The 17,892-nt window shown below is 41.7% G+C and overlaps 2 protein-coding genes across 2 annotated transcripts in view; one reads left to right on the forward strand and one right to left on the reverse strand.

The window, feature by feature from the left end:
- The window catches only part of exosc10 (exosome component 10), a 161,907-nt gene extending 150,157 nt beyond the window's left edge, over nucleotides 1–11,750 (forward strand). The window contains exon 26 of the mRNA XM_062427613.1: nucleotides 11,730–11,750. The gene's annotated coding sequence lies outside the window, so the exon portion shown is untranslated. The remainder of the gene's footprint in view (nucleotides 1–11,729) is intronic.
- casz1 (castor zinc finger 1) overlaps nucleotides 1–17,892 on the reverse strand; it is a 74,602-nt gene that overhangs the window by 21,693 nt on the left and 35,017 nt on the right. Inside the window, exons 2-5 of the mRNA XM_062427611.1 lie at nucleotides 9,325–9,864; nucleotides 2,920–3,669; nucleotides 2,769–2,877; nucleotides 614–679 (exon numbers count right to left, since the gene is read on the reverse strand). Of these exons, the coding sequence (XP_062283595.1) occupies nucleotides 614–679; nucleotides 2,769–2,877; nucleotides 2,920–3,669; nucleotides 9,325–9,864 (1,465 nt within the window). The remainder of the gene's footprint in view (nucleotides 1–613; nucleotides 680–2,768; nucleotides 2,878–2,919; nucleotides 3,670–9,324; nucleotides 9,865–17,892) is intronic.

A 17,892-nucleotide genomic window follows, 5' to 3' on the forward strand; every position in this document is an offset into this window, starting at 1 on the left:
CTTGGAGAAGTAATCATTAACGCCAAAGCCACTTTGGCTTTTCAAATGCTATTTTTCTTTCTTTTTAAACTGAATAAACAAACAAGTGATAATCACCTTCTAGTGTCGGCTCAAAATGAATCCAGAATGGGGGACATTGTTCTGTGTCCATTGAAACGCAAGATACCTCCCTTCCCCTGATGTTTTTGTCTCTGTTGGTGTGAGTGACTGACTTTCAGTCAGTTCCTCGTGTGTTCAACAATAAACAGCAAGAAGAACCCTGCCTAAGCTCATATCCTCTCTGTGTCAGTCACTGCACAGAGACGCAGACTTATGTTCTCCTCAATGTTTTAGTGCTATATGCACTGAGAGCTTTTATTCAAACAGTTACAGTAAGCTACCATCAAACCATTTCCTTTTCATTACCCCTCATCCTTCTACGTCCTCTCACCACATAAATTGGAGTCTTTTCTTAATTAATTCACTGCGCACTGAACATCCTCATAGCAGTCTACAATCTAGTTACATCACTGAATAAAACACACCATCAGTGGATAAAAAAAGGTTTGTATATATTTATATTTTTTTTTTTTTCTTTTTTTCATTGGTGTAGCACATTGAGGGATTTGCATACCTGGCAATATATTTCTGGTAGAGGTTGACGTCGTCGCTGGCGGGTTTATCTGGTGGCAGGCCATTCCTAATGCAACAGCAAACACAAAAGAGACAGGATTAATGGTGAGGTTGGGCTGCCTGTTGTTAATAAAAAACAAACTGACACAATATTTACTTACAAGCCGCTCCCAAACTTTGGACTATCAATATACATTTTCTTGTGGCAGAACAGCATTTTCATGTGCCGTCTGAATCAGGGATAGACGGAGCACACTTTGATGCATGGTCTCCCAACCAATGGAAGGCAAAATGCAGGAGCAAAGGGACATTAATCTTTTATGTGGGTATTTTGGTGAGTGCTCATATGCAAAACTGGATAATGGGGATGTGGAAAAAAAGCTCTAAAAAGGTCTTTTGTGATAATCTCTAAGGGCCTTGGCTCTAATGCTGATGTCAGGTTGTCTCCTATCAGTCTGGACTCAGCTCAAACATAGATAAAGACAACACTGCTCCTTTAAATACACATGGATCTAGCTAATCAACTTAGTAACAGTTTTAACTCAATCAGATTCAGGTCAAAACAGGAAATCAAGAAGAATTGATCATATTACTATACAAAGGCATGGCGAGGAATGCTGTGTACTCTTTGTCACCTGTGATGTGACTCCCTTTATGTAGCTGATAGCTGTACTGTCTGTACAGTGACAGTCATAATATAGTATTGGTTCTGCTTGCTCCCCCTCAGCAATGGCATTTAGCTCCATGTGAGCAGCTCCACACGGGGGATGACCTGAGGTTAATCTGGCCCAGAGGGGAGGATGCGCTGCCAGACATTCTCCCTTGCGCCCCCACTCTCCCACCCCCACCCCTCTCCCAGTATACAACCACCAGACTTGGTCAGTTAGCCAAGCTTGCATCTCCTCTGAGCCCCAACCTGACAAAGGCCAAAGCCTGAGGGAGAAGTGCCTGAGGGCTCTTGAACAGTGTCTTTGATAGGTCTTGACTAACTAGAGACAAGGTCAAAACCAATCAAACAGACTCTAGAAGCTGTTTCCTACTGGTAGTGCACACGACTGTAGGCTAGCTCCCCAAACCACTCGTTTGCTTCCTTTAAAGTGCACTCGTCAGGCAGTGTTGAGTCGGCCCCTGTGACTCGCCGGGAGGTTAGTCATGGCTCCAAAGTAATTAAAGAGAGAGTTGTTACACCCTAGCCAAACGAAAGAAGTCAGTCACTTTGCGATGACTGTGCTAAATCAGTCTCCACGGAGTGCTACAGCGAGTAAACACTTCATGTGCCTTCGCAACTCATCATGTCGTGGATCTATTGGGCGCTATGCGCTATTTCACACTACATTCCTGTTGGCTGCTGTGGATGTAGCAATTACCTTTGCTTTAGGCTAACTAACTCACAGTAGCAGTTAAGTGTATGTGAGCTTCACATTAGCTCCAAGGTGTTCCATTGAGAGACTATCAGTGTTAAAAGACAGACCTCTGAGCTTGTAATCTTTTCAGTACACCAGTAAACTTTAGATTGGAATTTCAATTAATGGTTATACGATTTATTAGCTGATTGAAGAGGATGCTAAATGCTGCCATTTATTCCTCCATGAGTTCTGAATGTTTTATTACTTTACTGTAAACTCCACCAAGGAGGTTTTAGATATCTCAAAACCTATTACACAGGTTTCAGTTAAATTTTGTGGGAAGTACATTTATGTTCAGTAAGGCCAAGAAATAACAGATTATTTTTGGTGCAGACAGCAATTGTACTTTGCTTTTTACTAATTACTCACTCACTTATTTTACCATCCTTTCATAATTTCAATGTAAAACAAATTTGAAAATCTAAAATCGTAAGGAATCAGTTATTTGATATTCCATACTGTTTACCTACGACAGGTTGCCTTTTGAAGGCATGGCCTATTTGACCAAGTACCATATCAACTCTGAGAGATTTAAGGTTTTATTTAGATGGCCATAACTCACTGGTCATTAGTCCAACTTATTTAAAATTTGGCAAGATTGCTTTGTACAAGACAAAACACTAACATTCCTACATTCCAAGAAATCTATTTCTATTCAATAAAGTATCAAAACAAATTAAAGGATTGTGTAGCCTTAGCAGCAGTATGAGCTCTCTGAGTTCTTTATAGTGTTATATAAGGCAGACTTACTTAACGGAGGACACAGTGCCAGTGGTGATGGAGTCAGTCTTGGAAAAGCTGGACTTTAGGTAGTCAGAGGTGTTGAAGCTTATGTTACCCGCCTGGTCCATTGTGAGCCCTGGAGCAATGCTGGTCCCCGCTGCACCTATGGTAGGGACACCAGGGGCCCCAGGATTACCCGGTGCTGTAGCGAGGACGTTGGGCATCAGTGAAGTCTCGGAATTTCCTGGCATCAGCTTCTGAATTGTTCTAATGTCATACTTCGAAGGGCGGCCCACTTTGCCAGTCTTAAAGGCAATGGCACCACCCATGTCTTGGTTGCCCTCACCAGGCTTGAAGAGGTGCAGAAACTTGACGTTCTCCAGGTCATACTTGGAGGGTCGCTTGTAAGTATTACCATTCTGGTGCTGTAGGCTCTCACCCATCTTCAACTTCTGAATGAAGAAGTCATACTTGGAGGCTCGGGACGCCATGTTCTGGATGTGAGAGGGATTGGATGGCTGTGGAGTGCCCAGCTGTGGTCCTCCTGGCTGTTTGTGATCCAGGCTGGAGGAGTAAATGCGTGCCTCGGCCCCTGGGAGGCGCCCTGAACTCTGGAGCATGGTAGCACTCTTCTCTTGGGCCAGTTTTGAGTTGAGGTCATCTGGTTTGGGTGGGGAAGCATGCATGGGCCAAGGTAGGGTCTCACCGGCTTTTAGCTTGCGGATGTACTCTTCATACTTGGAGAAGCGGGCACGCCGTGAGGCCTCGTCACTGCTGAGGGATGAGGGGTCTGAGGTAGCGGCTTTGAGCTTCTCAAAGCTGATCTTCTTGGTCAGCTCATCCCTTACCTGCTGGTCATCATATCCGAACATTCCCAAAAACTCATTCATGGTGTTGGCTGCATAGTCTCGCAGGGCAGATGCTTCTCCTGAAAAAGAGTAGAGAGCTCATATGTAAGTGGTAGGACTGTTATAGCTGCTTTAACTTTAGCAAACCTTAGAGTCCCTCGTTGGTGCTGTCTGAAATCACTATAACAAAGTCTTTACTTACTAAAAGAGCATATAGTTATTCATATTAGTATGTTTGTTTTTTAATGTCAGTAGTGAAACTGAAACCAACTTTACCCTTTACTCAAGACGTGTTAATCAGTAGAGCCAAATTCAGGTCACTCAATCAGTCAACCAAATGGTTTTCTCATTTCATGTTGAATGATGCTCCCTTGACAAGTGTTACACTGTCGCTATGCTTTGTAGCGGATGGATGGTCTACTGTATGTGCGATAATTAAGGTTTTTATTTGGCAGCAATTACTCTAGTTACAAATGGATTAATCTGGCAAAGTAGCTTTGTGTTACAAGTGTAGACTATATTTTGTCAGCTCAATTAATGAAACAACGCTCTCTCATCTCAGTGTTTCGGCAAACACACTGCTACTTTGATACTGGATAACTTAAGCGAACAACTTCTATAACATTATTCATTGTGGTAAAGTGTATCTGTTTTCTGAGTATTACATACAACTGATGTGATGCCGTTATCCTGTTTATTTTAGAAAGTAAAAGAGTAAATCTAACAACAGGAAAAGTGATTCTGCACAGCAAGCTACAACACCATCTATACATGTCTCTGTATTTAGGTGTCTACAAACAAGCAGCCTGAGGCAATGCTCTTCCTGTTTTGGTTGCACTATAAGTCAGTCCTGCAGAATCTGCGGGTTAAATGCACCAAGGGCCTACTGAACTTTTTTTTCAGAGATTTCTCTGCTCATGTTGTGCATTAAAATGGATTTGAGATGAACTATAGAGGTCAAAACTTTACATGAATATTCCACTTATAGGAGAACAAAATCCTAGTAACTACATTAAGAGATCAAAAACATATTTAATAATATAACATAAATAAGCTTTAGAAAAAAAAATTATGTACACAACTTCTTAGAAATTAAGTAACGTTATTTTTCTGTTATATCAATTCATAAAATATCATATGACCCTTGGTGTAAAGTATTTGAAAAAATTATAATTGTGTCACCTTCAAAGGTGAAACATTAATTTTTTTACACATTTGTGAACAGAAACACCACTTACATTTTAAGAGTCCATTAAATTGGACAACTTCCCCAAGGACATAGACAACATATAGTCAATGTATAGTTTAATTGCATTACGTGGAGATTAATTCTGGCCCATTAACTTTCAGCCAGGTTAGTGCAAAGGGTCAGAGAGTGGGGAAAAGGGGAAAAAAACGATTTCGCCTGAAAGCAGTGGAGGGACAAAGCTCTGCATAAAGAAGAAGAGCATGAACAGAGAGGAAAATGTGCAAAGGAAGTGTGAGAGAGAGAGACACTCAAAAGAGAAAAACAGAGGGAGGACAGTTGTGTCTTAATTCCAGAAATCTCTTGTTGTGTCAGTTTGCATGTTCCCAGAATACAAGCATGCTGGTAATGCACCAGATAATATTTTAACCCGTGGCATGTAAAACTTTTGGCCCTCTTAAATCATCATTGGCACAGTCACAGGATCAGTATCCAAAGCTTTTTTTTAATGTGCTTTATTGCTTTTATCATCAGCAACATATGAGCCGGCCAGAGGTAATACCACCTACCTCCAGGGTAATTAATACACAAATATTTCTTCTCTTGTCTCAGATTTCTCAGTTATTGCTAAATCAGTCGCCACGCTCTGCTTTTCACATCTCCTGCGTAGCATGTAAAATAATCCCCAAATTTCCATTCACTGCTTTGGGGTTGCTGCTCTGCGCGGTGGATCAGTATGAAAGAGTATCTGGTGGATCGAAAGGGCATGAAAAATGTAAAAGAAATGGATCAAGTATTTGAGAGGAAATACGTACATGTTTGCCGTAGATCATTTTATCAAATCTACCATGTTTCCACATGTTCTGAAACCACAGAGTGACATACTACAAGTACTGGAATTACTTTTTACTATACTTTCTTGGACCAGTTTAACACCCTTTTCATTTGATAATAGCACATGGCACAAGATCACAAGAACGACATGTGAACTTTTAAAATATCATTCTTCTCATTTGATTTAGGTGCTGATAACGTTAGTGCTCGGCTAGATTTTACTGCTACTGTATTTATAAGAGCACCTCAGGTCACAGAATATCATATAGCACTAAAGTTAGGGCAGGCCCACCCACACCAGCAAATGAGACTGAAACGAGGACTACACTTTCTGAGCGAGGAGTGGTATTTAAAAAGGGCAAATTATAATAGACATCTTTGGATGGAAATCCTATCTTCACATTTCTAAATGCAAAATAATTATAATTACTTACATAAATGTTGTCACAGTTATGTTGGTTCTGTAGTGACTGTAAGGAGTTTCATTACTTTTCAATAATTATCATATTAGAGACAACATCTATACGTTTTGTGGCAGATTTGATTTCTATCACTTCAGAGAGACAAGCAGCTTCTGTCATAGGAGCCCTGATATCCCTTTTTTCATATTCTATTTGCTTATGGTATTATCATCACCTTCTCCCAAAAAATTAGTAAAGTGTCTTTATTTACCAGCGAAGCCATGTGACATGCTATCAATGAAAGGCAAATGATTGGCCTTGAAAGGATTATGACTGGGAGTGACAGGAGATAACCTTTCTAAAAGAACATGTAAATGAGTGTTATACTCAATTTCTCTCTAGCTGCCTCTTAATGATGTCATGTGACACCAGGTGGGAGACCACAAATGGCAAATGGGTTAAAGTGCGATTGGTCCCACTCCCCAAACCCTTATATACATTTAAAAAAAATGTTTTCCCCTGTTTCCTTACACATCAGACTTTACCCTTTTTACTCTCTCTGGTGTCATTGGAAAATCTTCCTAAACTTGACACTTGACACGCCAACAAAAACCAACATGACACAGACCTGCCTTGTCTATATTTGAGGCAATTAGGCCACATTTTCCCTTTCCAGATATGATAACGGATGGGCATTATATCTCCTCTTGGCTGACCAAACATGGCCATCAGTGTGGCACAGCTTCTCTGCTTGCAGGACTGAGAGGCAGAGGTGTTGCTGATGATAAAGGTGCATGTGAATGGCTATATATGGACTAATCTAGTTTTTGAATACCTTCTAAAGGGTGTCACTTTTGAACCACATATGCACAATGTACATAATTATGTGAACTGAGTTCAGTCAGAGAAAAGTTTTGAATAGTGGATTTTTTAAAATATGAAACTATAATTTAAATAGAGTTTTATAAAGCAATTTGTGTTCATCTTATTGAATTAATTTAAGTGTGTTTTGTTTGAATGGACAGTGGTATCCTAATAAAGCTTTGAATAAATGACATATGCATTTGTTTGGACTAATTTAACACACATACACAACTGTACAGAGCTTCAAACTTCCTCACTGTTTGGTTAGTTAATTAACAGGCAGTAAATAGAGAGGGCTTTGAAACAGCTTGAAATGAACAATAACCTTTTACAGTGAACCCAGAATTGCAAATGGAAGTCATGGTCAAGCCTTTTTGATCCATCGCTATGAGCATCTCTGTCATTGCTTTCATAGCTTTTATTCATTGGTTTTTCCATTGACTGGCTTATGAGGGCTCTAATGCGACATCTAAATTATCTAGGAAAAGTATTCTGGGGTTTTGCACTGATAGGAAATCCGCACGATGCCTCAATGTGAGGAGTTAAATGTTTTGAAGGTCGCAGTTTCTCTCATTGATCTTGCAATGTTTGTTAATTACATTGTCACTGATGTTGTGAGAGATAATTAAGCCACTATGTTTATATGCATAATTATGTGCACTCCGCATCAGCCTTTGAAAGACAGCGGTGAGAGAAAGAAAGGGAGAGAGAGAGAGAGAGAGAGAGAGAGAGAGAGAGAGAGAGAGAGAGAGGAGAGAGGAGAGAGAGAGAGAGAGAGAGAGAGAGAGAGAGAGAGAGAGAGAGAGAGAGAGAGAGAGAGAGAGAGAGAGAGAGAGAGAGAAAATGTTTTAATTGTGAGCTGAGCAGAAACATGGCAATATAGATGCCCTAGTTACAATCAACAAAGAGCAACTCCGAAAAAAAAAAAAAACACTCCAAAGACAAGATTTACAACTGATGCAGTATGCTCTCCCCGCTGTCTTCAAACACTTTGGCTTTGTTGTGAGATGTAAAGTAGTAAGGGAGCCAGCGGAGGGAAAGGTGTCGGCCTGCTGCACAACAGAAATACATATTTACAGAGACAGGCTTTTTTTTATGGCCATGAAATAAACACAAAATGACTAATTAAAACCACAAAGCCTTCTTCATTTGCCTCTGACATGAAACCTGGCTCATTTTCTGAGAAGCCCCTGCCCCCAATTCTGCATGTGGCCAAAACTACTGCTGTACACTTGGGGAAAATAAAAAGAAATGACGACAAAAAAGAGCACGTGTACATGACTCTGAGGTAGATACCTAAACCTAGATGAAAGGGCAAAAAACTGTTATACTGAGGTGAGCAAGCACAAAACAAAACTTGTTTTTGTACCGCAACAACCGGTCTCACCAACAAATTGCTTTTTTTTTTTTCTTTCTCTGGGTGTCTGTTTAACAGGCTTTATCTATTCTTATAACCGTGTTCTGTTTTTTTTTTCCTATTTACAGCTCTGTGTTTTAACTTCTGCTATAAAAAGTCCAATCTCTCCTATAGTCGGTCTGCGTCTAGTTTCAAGGGTCACAAAGTGTAATGACTGTAAACTGTACTTTCTTAAAAGATTGTTTGTGCACTTAACACACACTTGTGCTACTTTAGAATGGCGGCTGAGAGTCCATGCCATTTTTATCTATTTGATAATCAGTGAATTATACCAAGGGAACATCATGTCACAATTAAACGGGGGTTATTATGAGTCATTTACTAGAGCACATAGTTTTAAGGCATTTATTAAAATATATTCATGTCTTCTAACAACTGGGCCCTCTGTAGTTTGTGAGAAGATAATAACTTTCCCTATTTCAACTTTATTTGACAACTGATCTCTTGGATTTGACAACTGTGAAAAAAACAGAAACACCCTCCTCCACGGCAAACTACGACTCTATGTAATAGAGGAGCTTGAAGCAGTGGCTAAGTTTAGTGAGCTTAAGGAAAAATCAAAGACTCAATATGTAATCCTGGGTGTAATATGAAGCTTAGCCTGGCCCTGCCATGCGCTCTTGGCCAGCAGCTGCTGGGAGAGTGCATAAACTGCCTTATGTTGTAAGCCTACTCCATTTATGAATTTCTTCATACAGTTTACCACACACTGACAAGTTCCTGTTTTCCCCCCATGGCCTGCCAGTTGAATCTGTCTTTGGGGTAATAATGTCACTGGCTATTCATAATGTAACTCTAGAGTGTCTCTTTCCAATAATGGCCACACTTAAGCTTATGTGGATGTGGCAATGTCACCCGCCTTCTATCTAAGCCTTTGCCCCTTAATACTATGAAGTGGAATGTTTTAAAGGGCAAAGGTGGTGTTGGTTTAAGATGAGCATGTATAAATCAGTAAAGCAGGGACGTCAGAAGGAAATTTATAGGAGGATAGAGAGTTTCAATGTACCTGGAGCAGAGAAAGGTGCTTGGCGACTCTGGGCCTCGCTTGCCGGCATGTAGGTGTCAGTTTTTGAAGGCCTGTCTTCTACATCTTTGTCGTCATGGTAACTGCCATCCTGAGACCCTGCCAAGGGCTCTGCCTCCTCTGCATTGTCTTCATCATCGCTGCAGCCTTTGGGCTGTACCATGTACACGCCCTCAGGAGGGCCATCTTCGTCATTGCTGACTTTGAGTTCATGCTCCTGCTCATCTCCGCACTCAGGAGCTGGTGGCTCATCACCATACTCGCCATTGACCCACTTCTCGATGGCCTCGCGTCTCTTCTGGTCCTCCTCTAGGCTCTGATTTAGGCTCAGGCTTTCGGTGAAGTTGGTCTCATTGTCATCGTAGTGGGAACTGCCACGCTCACTATTTTCTGCTACACTCTGGTCTCCTTCTGCATTCTGGGAGCTGCTGTCGAACACCACCTGGCGGCTCAGCTTGGCACAGATAGCATTGAGTTTTAGGCCACCTTTCCTTTTGGCGGCCATCTTGGATTTTCCTGAGGTCGTTTCAGTGCATAAACTCCTTTCAGCTGATGGAAACAAGAACAAGACAAAAAAAGATACAAGATTAATCAAAATTGCGGTTGCCAATATGCTTTCAATATCAACAGAAACAACATATGAGCCATTTTTTCAGTGTTGTTAACTTGTACTGATTTTAAACATCACAATGGAAAAACAAACTGACAGAACATTGGTGACTGCTGCTATTAATAACATCCAAAAGCACTTAACAATAACAGCACAAGACTGGAAGGACACAGAGAGATACTGTACATATCTTTCTAAGTCACACCTCCACGGTCAGCTCAGAGTTTAACAGTGGTGGAAAAAAAAGGAGAAAAAAGCACTGGCAGCTGAAACCACAAGCAGATAGGTATCAGACCCCCTACTACAGTACAAGCAGTAAGTACACTGCTACATAATCCTTCACATGACAGCGCTATAGAGACACTGTGAAACGTTATCTTCACTCTCACCTCAAGAGGCTGTGGTCCTGCCACTGAGTGGGGGGCTGCACAGCTTTAAAGCTGTCAGGATGTGGAGTGAAAACGCTGAGCACTTTTGAGCTTTTTGGAGCCGTGTTCTCATGTTGGCTATTCAGTGGGATTAGACTCATAACTGTTTTTGTAGAGGCTGCTTATTTCACTTTATTAAAAGAGGAAAAAATGCACAATCTCTCTCTTTCTACACTCTACTGACTTTTACTGTTGATCCAGCCGAGACAGGGTAACACAGGGTACATCATGCAAAAACATGTAGTTACCATGTTTTACATATCTTTACTTAACACTTTACTTGACATGCTGCACAGTCTCTGCATTTTTCCCTCGTGCGGCCTCTCTGAACAATAGAGCATGATAGAGTGTGCTTTGGGGCAGGAATGGGTGGCATTATTTCAACCCAAGTGGGGCTATCTTTATAACATGTCCTGTGATGAGGCAGGAACAGCTGCCTGTGGCATTCCATATCCAGAGCTGCCTTTTTAGGGCAGAAACTGCACTCTGTTACCTTTCACTTTATTTCCAGAGCCACCAAAGTTCACCTTCCAACGGCATTTCCCAGACTCAAAATCAAGGCCAGATCTTTATCAAGTTGTAAATAACTTTTAAAAAGCAAGGAGGAGGTGACCATGAGTAATTAAGAATTCATGCTATTCAAAGAAAAGTGGTAGAATCACCAAGAGTGAGGACAAACTTGTTGATTTGTTTTTTTTATTCAATTGTATGTTAAGCTTTGACAGTTGAAGCTCAATGAAAACAGCTAACCACCATGCCACAGCAGAGATATTTCTCCTCGTGAAGTTGCATTGAATCTCCATCTTAACTCAGCCACACTGTGGTTAAAATGATATGCTATCCTGAGCTACAGACACACCATTTCAGTGGAGAAAAGCTTGTGATATCAGAGGTTACAAAGTTCTATCTTAAAGACTCAATTCACTTTATATAACAATGAGCAAGAGCCTCTTCATTTTCCCTCAGCCATAAAGCCAAGCACAATCATGTGTGAGCCATTGCCGGCATTATGTAAATCACATCGATGCAACATAAAATCCTGTTTTCATTTTCTTTTGCAAAGCTATGGAATCATTAGAGGATATACAATTTGAGGGAGTTTACAGATCACTCCGTCGCCAGACAATGCACCCCGTGCTCCCCACACATGCTTTCTCAGTTACTGTATTTACATTGCAGGCTTCCTCTCTGAAACAATGACTTCAGGAATTATGTAGTTTTGAGGGGGGCCATATATCAGCGGCACATTACGGTACAATTTAGTGTTAGACAATTGCAGGCAGGGGTGAAAGGGTCACCTTTTAGAGGACAGCAATTTTGGAGAAAAAAATCAGCTGGAAAAACTATTAGGAGGTGGAAGACATAAATTTTCAAGTTTTTTTTTTTTTTTTTCAGAAATACCCCCCCAAGGAAGATTGAGGTCATTTGGGTGTTGCAGTGGAGGTCATTTTTCTGTTTACTGTGTTCAGTATTTCATGCTTTAACTACCGATTTCCTTTGCATTGCAATCTCAAGCCCCTTGTAGGAAATGACCCCTACATAGTTGTTTCTTTCCATTAGTGAGTATTTATGTGTGATTTTCAGTTTAACAATGAAGAGCGTGAGTAGAGGACCAAGTGCTACCGGTTGAGTATCTAAGCAGGCCTCTAACTGTTTTATCAGACATCTTAAGCACATATTCAATGTTTCCTTTCTTTAAAAGTAAGGCGTACTTTAAAACAAATGTAATATTGGGAGCTGCCCCTGAGGAGGAACATGCTATGGTTGGATGGTTTATGGAAGCTGTCTAAACTATTATTTATGCTGAGGGTTTCTGTCCACAGCAGCTTTTTGCCGTTGCTTACAATAGGGATTGCTATGGTAACACTAAGCTGTTTACCTCAAGTCGTTTGTGTGCATGATAGCGTACAATGATATAAAATCTAAGGGGACCTACATGAAAGAACAACTTTTCCCTCTGGGACCAACTCCCCCACCTCCCAGAGAGTCCAGTAAGCATTCTGCCTTATTAATGAATATCAGAAAGAAAAACAACACTGTCACATGGATCGGACATTATTTACAGTCTGTTTTAGCCTGGTGTGCTAATTGTCAAGGAGGAGACACCTCAGTAAGCACTGGGAGTTGGAAAAAAGAAGGCAGGTTTGAATTTGAACACAACAGCTGAAACTAATTTTTCCAACTGCTTATGTTAACTGTGACACTATTTTTACTGGAAACAGTGCAGGGCTACAAAGGAGCGCCATATACTGTCTGTATAAGGCCAAAACCCAAGGAAAAAGTTAGGAAACTATTCTAAATACATTTGGACTAGGTCGGGTTCTTTTTCATCTTCAGTCAAAAAGAAGCGCATCAAAGTTCCTTCGGGCCCTGTTTCTTTTCAGAGCTGGATGACACAACTTGTATTCAATTCGAGCCCTATGCACTGGCAAACTTAGTCTTCCACAGCTCTAAGCCCCACAGGTCTTGTTGGTTTTTGATGCAGAGTCTCTGTTTGTGTGCCAGAATAATATCACGCCCAATCAAGTGGTGTTTCAAATCCTAATAACGCTGTTGGAAGTGCATTATTTGTGTGAACGTGCACAGACTGTAATCAAGGCTGCTTCGGGTAAAGGATGTGGGAGTTAACAGTGGTTGTGACTGGCAGGGTCACAGCTTTACATCTTTCTGACATACAAGATGAGGCAGCTTGTGTGAGTCTAAAATGCTCGTGTACTCATCTCATGCAAGATGTAAAGTCACATGTACGACATATAGAATATTAAATAACTCGCCTTTATTGTTCATTCAAAATACAATGCTGCACCATAAACACGCCGACTCCCTGCAGTGTTGTTAGTTTGTAAAGAAAGAGCTAACAGGAAGGTTTGTGTATAAGAGAGGTACATGTTACCTGTTAAAAGTGAAGCTTATCCCTTCACCTAATCAAACATCGGTACAAGATTTCTGAGATTTCCTGCTGAGTTTCAACATGACTGACACAGGGACAAACCCCACGCAATATCTGGAGTTAATTAATACAAACAGGGTCCGGGAGATGTCTGTTCAGCACAGGATTATTTTACAATATGTAACCGAGATATGCTCTAGCTCTTTGAAAAAGCTTAAAACTTTATGAAACTTTGGCAGATTAATCAACAAGGCTGCAGCTCCCTGTGTGTAGCTCAGTCAACCTTTTGTGTCTGTGGCTCTTGAGGGAGTTTTATGTGTGAGAGAGCGTGCATGCACGTGTGTTTTAGGGAAATCACTGAGCCACACAGGTAAACATACACACAGACACACTTAAAAATTACCATGTTTTTATTTTTGTAAATTTACAGCTTGCAGGAAGATAATGTTTTTCTTTTCTGTCTCTTTTTTCTCTCTCTCACCCTGCACGGTAGAGAGGCTGCAGCAGCCGCAAGGAAGTCAAGCGGAAAGCCACTGATGGACAACTACGCCACGACATCCAGACCCCAGCATCTGGCCCCTTTCTCATTTTTATTACACAAGAATAACAATAAGCAGGTCGTCGACCCCGCCGTGAGATTTTGCCACAGTTTTCCAACAGTCGGTGAAGCCGATGCTGAGAAATTTCCATTTTTCCGCATGCATATTTAATTGAGTTTTGTCCCAGTGGTGCGGAAATGATTTGTTTTTTGCTCTCTGTTCACTTGACTCCTCTTCGGAGTCGCTAACCCTGATTAAGACGTTCCCGTTAATTTCCCAGCGCACACCTTTTTTTTGTGCATTAATGGTTCTGATCGTCTAATTAAAACTTCTCAGCTCGGCTGCTGATCACCGCTCGTTGTGCCTCTGACCTGAAGTTTTAATTGCCGCATCAGAAGCGATAATAATAATTTTGAGGTTCTGATGATTAAAAACAATGCCATTGCCAACTAGTTGATAGATGAGGGTTTGGGGGTGGGCACATCAGAGAAGTTTATGCAGACAGGGGATTTAGAAAGGGGGCTGTAAAGGCGGGTATACAGTACCAAGGAGCAAGAAGGGTGGGGGGAAATTACTACTGTAAGTGTTCACTGAGGGAAAGGGGGTGGCAGAGCATATGGAAATCTCCCAGCCCTCCTGTCCCTCAGAGTCTTCCTGAAGAAACAGGTTTGACTGGGACTGGGACTTAGTGTTCCCCACCTCAAATCTAAATCTGCCACTGACTGATCCACTTTGGAGCTCTACTCACTTGGCAGGTTTGCCATGCTGGGGAGGAGAGAGAAAAAGAGAGCATGAGAGAAGGAACGATAAAGGCACATAAAAGATGATGGCAGTCCAATACCCTCTGCTTATTTTCATAAAAAGATAATAGCACAGTAGGCGCAGTACAAAAGGCACATTGTTCATAAAGTGACTGAATGGAAAAAAGGAACCTGTGGTGACTGTTGTTTCTGTCATAAAACATGATACTGATGAGATATAGTGTATACGCAGATTACTGTCAGAACAGGAGAAGTGAGTTGCTTTTGATCTTCTTTAAACTGTACTTTCACACTGTACTCTACAGATCACACAAACTGCAGTGATGATAGGAAATGATTCAGGCATGAAGAGAAAGACTGTACAAGCGGGAAACTGCCACCAGCACCTATCTGTCACATTTTGTTCTTTTTTTAACAACTGGATTTCTAATGGATTTTTTAGGCTCCACTACAGGATCAATGTTTCGCTCTGTAACAATCTGTACATGCGTGCAGGCAGGCAGTACACAGACACACATGCGGACATACAGTGAGGACGTAGCTGTCTTCTCTCTCTTGGCCCCTACCCTCCTCCCCGTCCCCCTTGCTCACAAATCTATTTTATTATTAATCAGTTGGTTGCACATCTGCCTGCTTGTTGTTGTTTTTTTTCTGTCAATAAAGCACTTATTGCTTTTAGTCTAGAATGTGACCTTGCACATTGTGTGCTGTCTTTCTGGGGGTGCCGACCTTGAAGGGCCCGTTTGGACTATTTCACTTCTGTGCCGTCCAAGGGCTGTTATCAAACACAAGCCCTCAGCCAAGTGCCACACTCCCATCACATCGCCGCAAAACACAAACAAGACGCTACAGGACAAAGGCGGACAAAAACGGCTCCAGTAACACACACACTGACTGCACAGGACAATGGCTGAAGAAAACAATGTATATTTCAAGTGCACGCGGAAGAGGAAAGACGTTGAACTTGAGGGCAATCAGGCAGGAAAGTTGAAATCTAAGGACAAATACGCCCTCCGGCTTCATCACAAACAGGGTAATTATGGTATTTTCCAGAACAGAGGACAAGCAGCCTAAAATGGTCTAAGGGAGAAAAAAAAAATCTGACATGAGTGACAAGAAGCATTCTGACAGCCACGTACCAAAACAGCCAACTTTTATTCAGTTTGCTGCTTAGGGTTATTCATGGAACATGCAGCTAACTTGTTAAAATTGTACATCAAATCTGGACTCCCAGCTGGCACCAGATGATGACTTAATTTGTAAGGGTTTGTGTAACAGGATGCAAAAACCTTGCTTTAAAAAAATACACAAATGTGCCATGCGTCCATGAGCTGAAACAAGGGAAATTTATTCCTGCAGCTTTCTTTTGAAGCTCAGCTTCCATGTTCAGTTTCAAGACACCAGGAGTGCAATTTGATAAGCCATCCGCCATGGTAAATGAGCAGACGACCCCTGTGTCCCTCCCTCATGGTTGCTGCGCTTGGTGCAGCAGCAAGGCAGTGTGGGTAGTACAGTGGAGAAGGGGCTCAGCGGTGCACCTCTCAAGGGCCCTTGAGCTAATATCTGTACAGATTAACTGCTTCAGTTGTATTTTGGTCACGGGGATCTCTCTTCGCCTTTGTGGCTTGTTGGGAGGGAGAGGGGGAGATGTGTGTGAGTGTGTGTATTGTGCTTGTACGAGTGTATACACTTTCTTCTGTTGCAAACGGCCTGCTCGCCTACAGTAAGAGGTCAGGAACCCACATGCTGGTATGTGTCACTCAATGTCATAATGTTTGGGGCCATATTTAATTTACCAGAATCTGGAGTTACACTACTGAGTAAGTCATTCCCATCTTCCTACCATCACCTACCCCCTCTATTTCTCAACAGAGCACACACACACACACACACACACACACACACACACACACACACACACACACACACACACACACACACACACACACACACACACACACACACACACACAGTGTCAATCCTCCAGGGTAAACTCAGCACACGTCGCTCCATTAGTTATCAATTAAGTCTGGAAATCTCCACCTGGCATACACACACAGATGAAGCCGACACACATACGAGCACCCCTCTCAACAGGAAGTCGAGGAGAGCATGCCTTATTTGACTATAAGTGTGAGTGAGAGAGTGTGTTTGTGTGTCCGTGCGGGTAGCACTTTTGTCCATGAGGTTAACCTTGATATGAGGCCCTGTCAGGCCAGATAATGTCAATCAATGACAAGCCCTCACAGATAACCCCTAATGTGAAGCCTAAAAAGCAAAGCTGTTTAGATCTTTAGACATGCCCCCTTTCACCAGCATATGAATTGCATTACAAGGAAATGAGCTGTGGCATTTCTTTAATAAGACTCTTAAGACATTTTGACAGCATATAAGGCACTCTGCCATTAAAAAAATTAAATAAAGCCCCCACTGACAAAGCCTCCTCACACAAGGCAGTGTTCTGATGGGCAGATCTGAGTCCCTGCTAAGTGGAGAAGAGGAAAAGACATGTGGAGGGGAGGGTGGGGGAGAAGGGTGGACCTTATCCTTCTTTTTTCTCAAGCTCCCGGGGACTTCTTAATTGATTTCCAAGGTTATGTTTCAAATTTGTTTTTCAGATACGGGGGCCTTGTGAACGAGAGTGCAAGTCAATGTTTTTCAAGCAATTTCCCTAAATTCATCCTGGTTTGGAATGTTTGCATCAGATCTCATTGACCTCCTTCCCCCTCCCACCTTTCCCCCCTTTGCTCTTTTTCTTTTCTCTCTCTCTCTCCTTGCAAAGAAAGAAGGAGGTGACATTAACCCAAACAAGCATGTATTTCCAGACAGGATGCCTGTGCTGACAACATCGATCCCTGGCTACCATTAAAACATTTGCTCTGCCTGACACACTTTTCCTCTTTTGGACTTTATATGCGCTAGAGTGAATCACAGGTGCCCGTTAAAATGTCATCCTGGACAGGTTCTATACCTGTCCAAAAATGACCCATGGCTCCCGAAAAAGTCAGAGGCTTATCATACTTACTAACTTTTTATTACATTCTACAGTTTAGATGTTCAATGCAGCCTTCTTATGAAGCACAATTAAATTTTGATCAAAATACTTTCTTTGTAGAGCTGAGAGAGGAAGTGATGAGAATGAGTCTTCCTGCTTGTGGGATTTGCATTTTTTAGACCCTGTGGCTGTGAGTCCCCTGCCAGATATTTAGTTTGTTATCTTTTGCTTTTCTGATAAGCAGGAAGGGAGTGACAATGGGGTTGCAATGATATATGACATTTTATAGTGTGTGTGTGTGTGTCCGTGTGTGGTTGGGGAAGGGTAGTTCTGTGTACAATACCCTGTAACACA

The sequence above is a fragment of the Scomber scombrus genome, chromosome 10 (assembly GCF_963691925.1).
Source record: "Scomber scombrus chromosome 10, fScoSco1.1, whole genome shotgun sequence".
In the NCBI taxonomy this organism is placed as follows: Eukaryota; Metazoa; Chordata; class Actinopteri; order Scombriformes; family Scombridae; genus Scomber; species Scomber scombrus.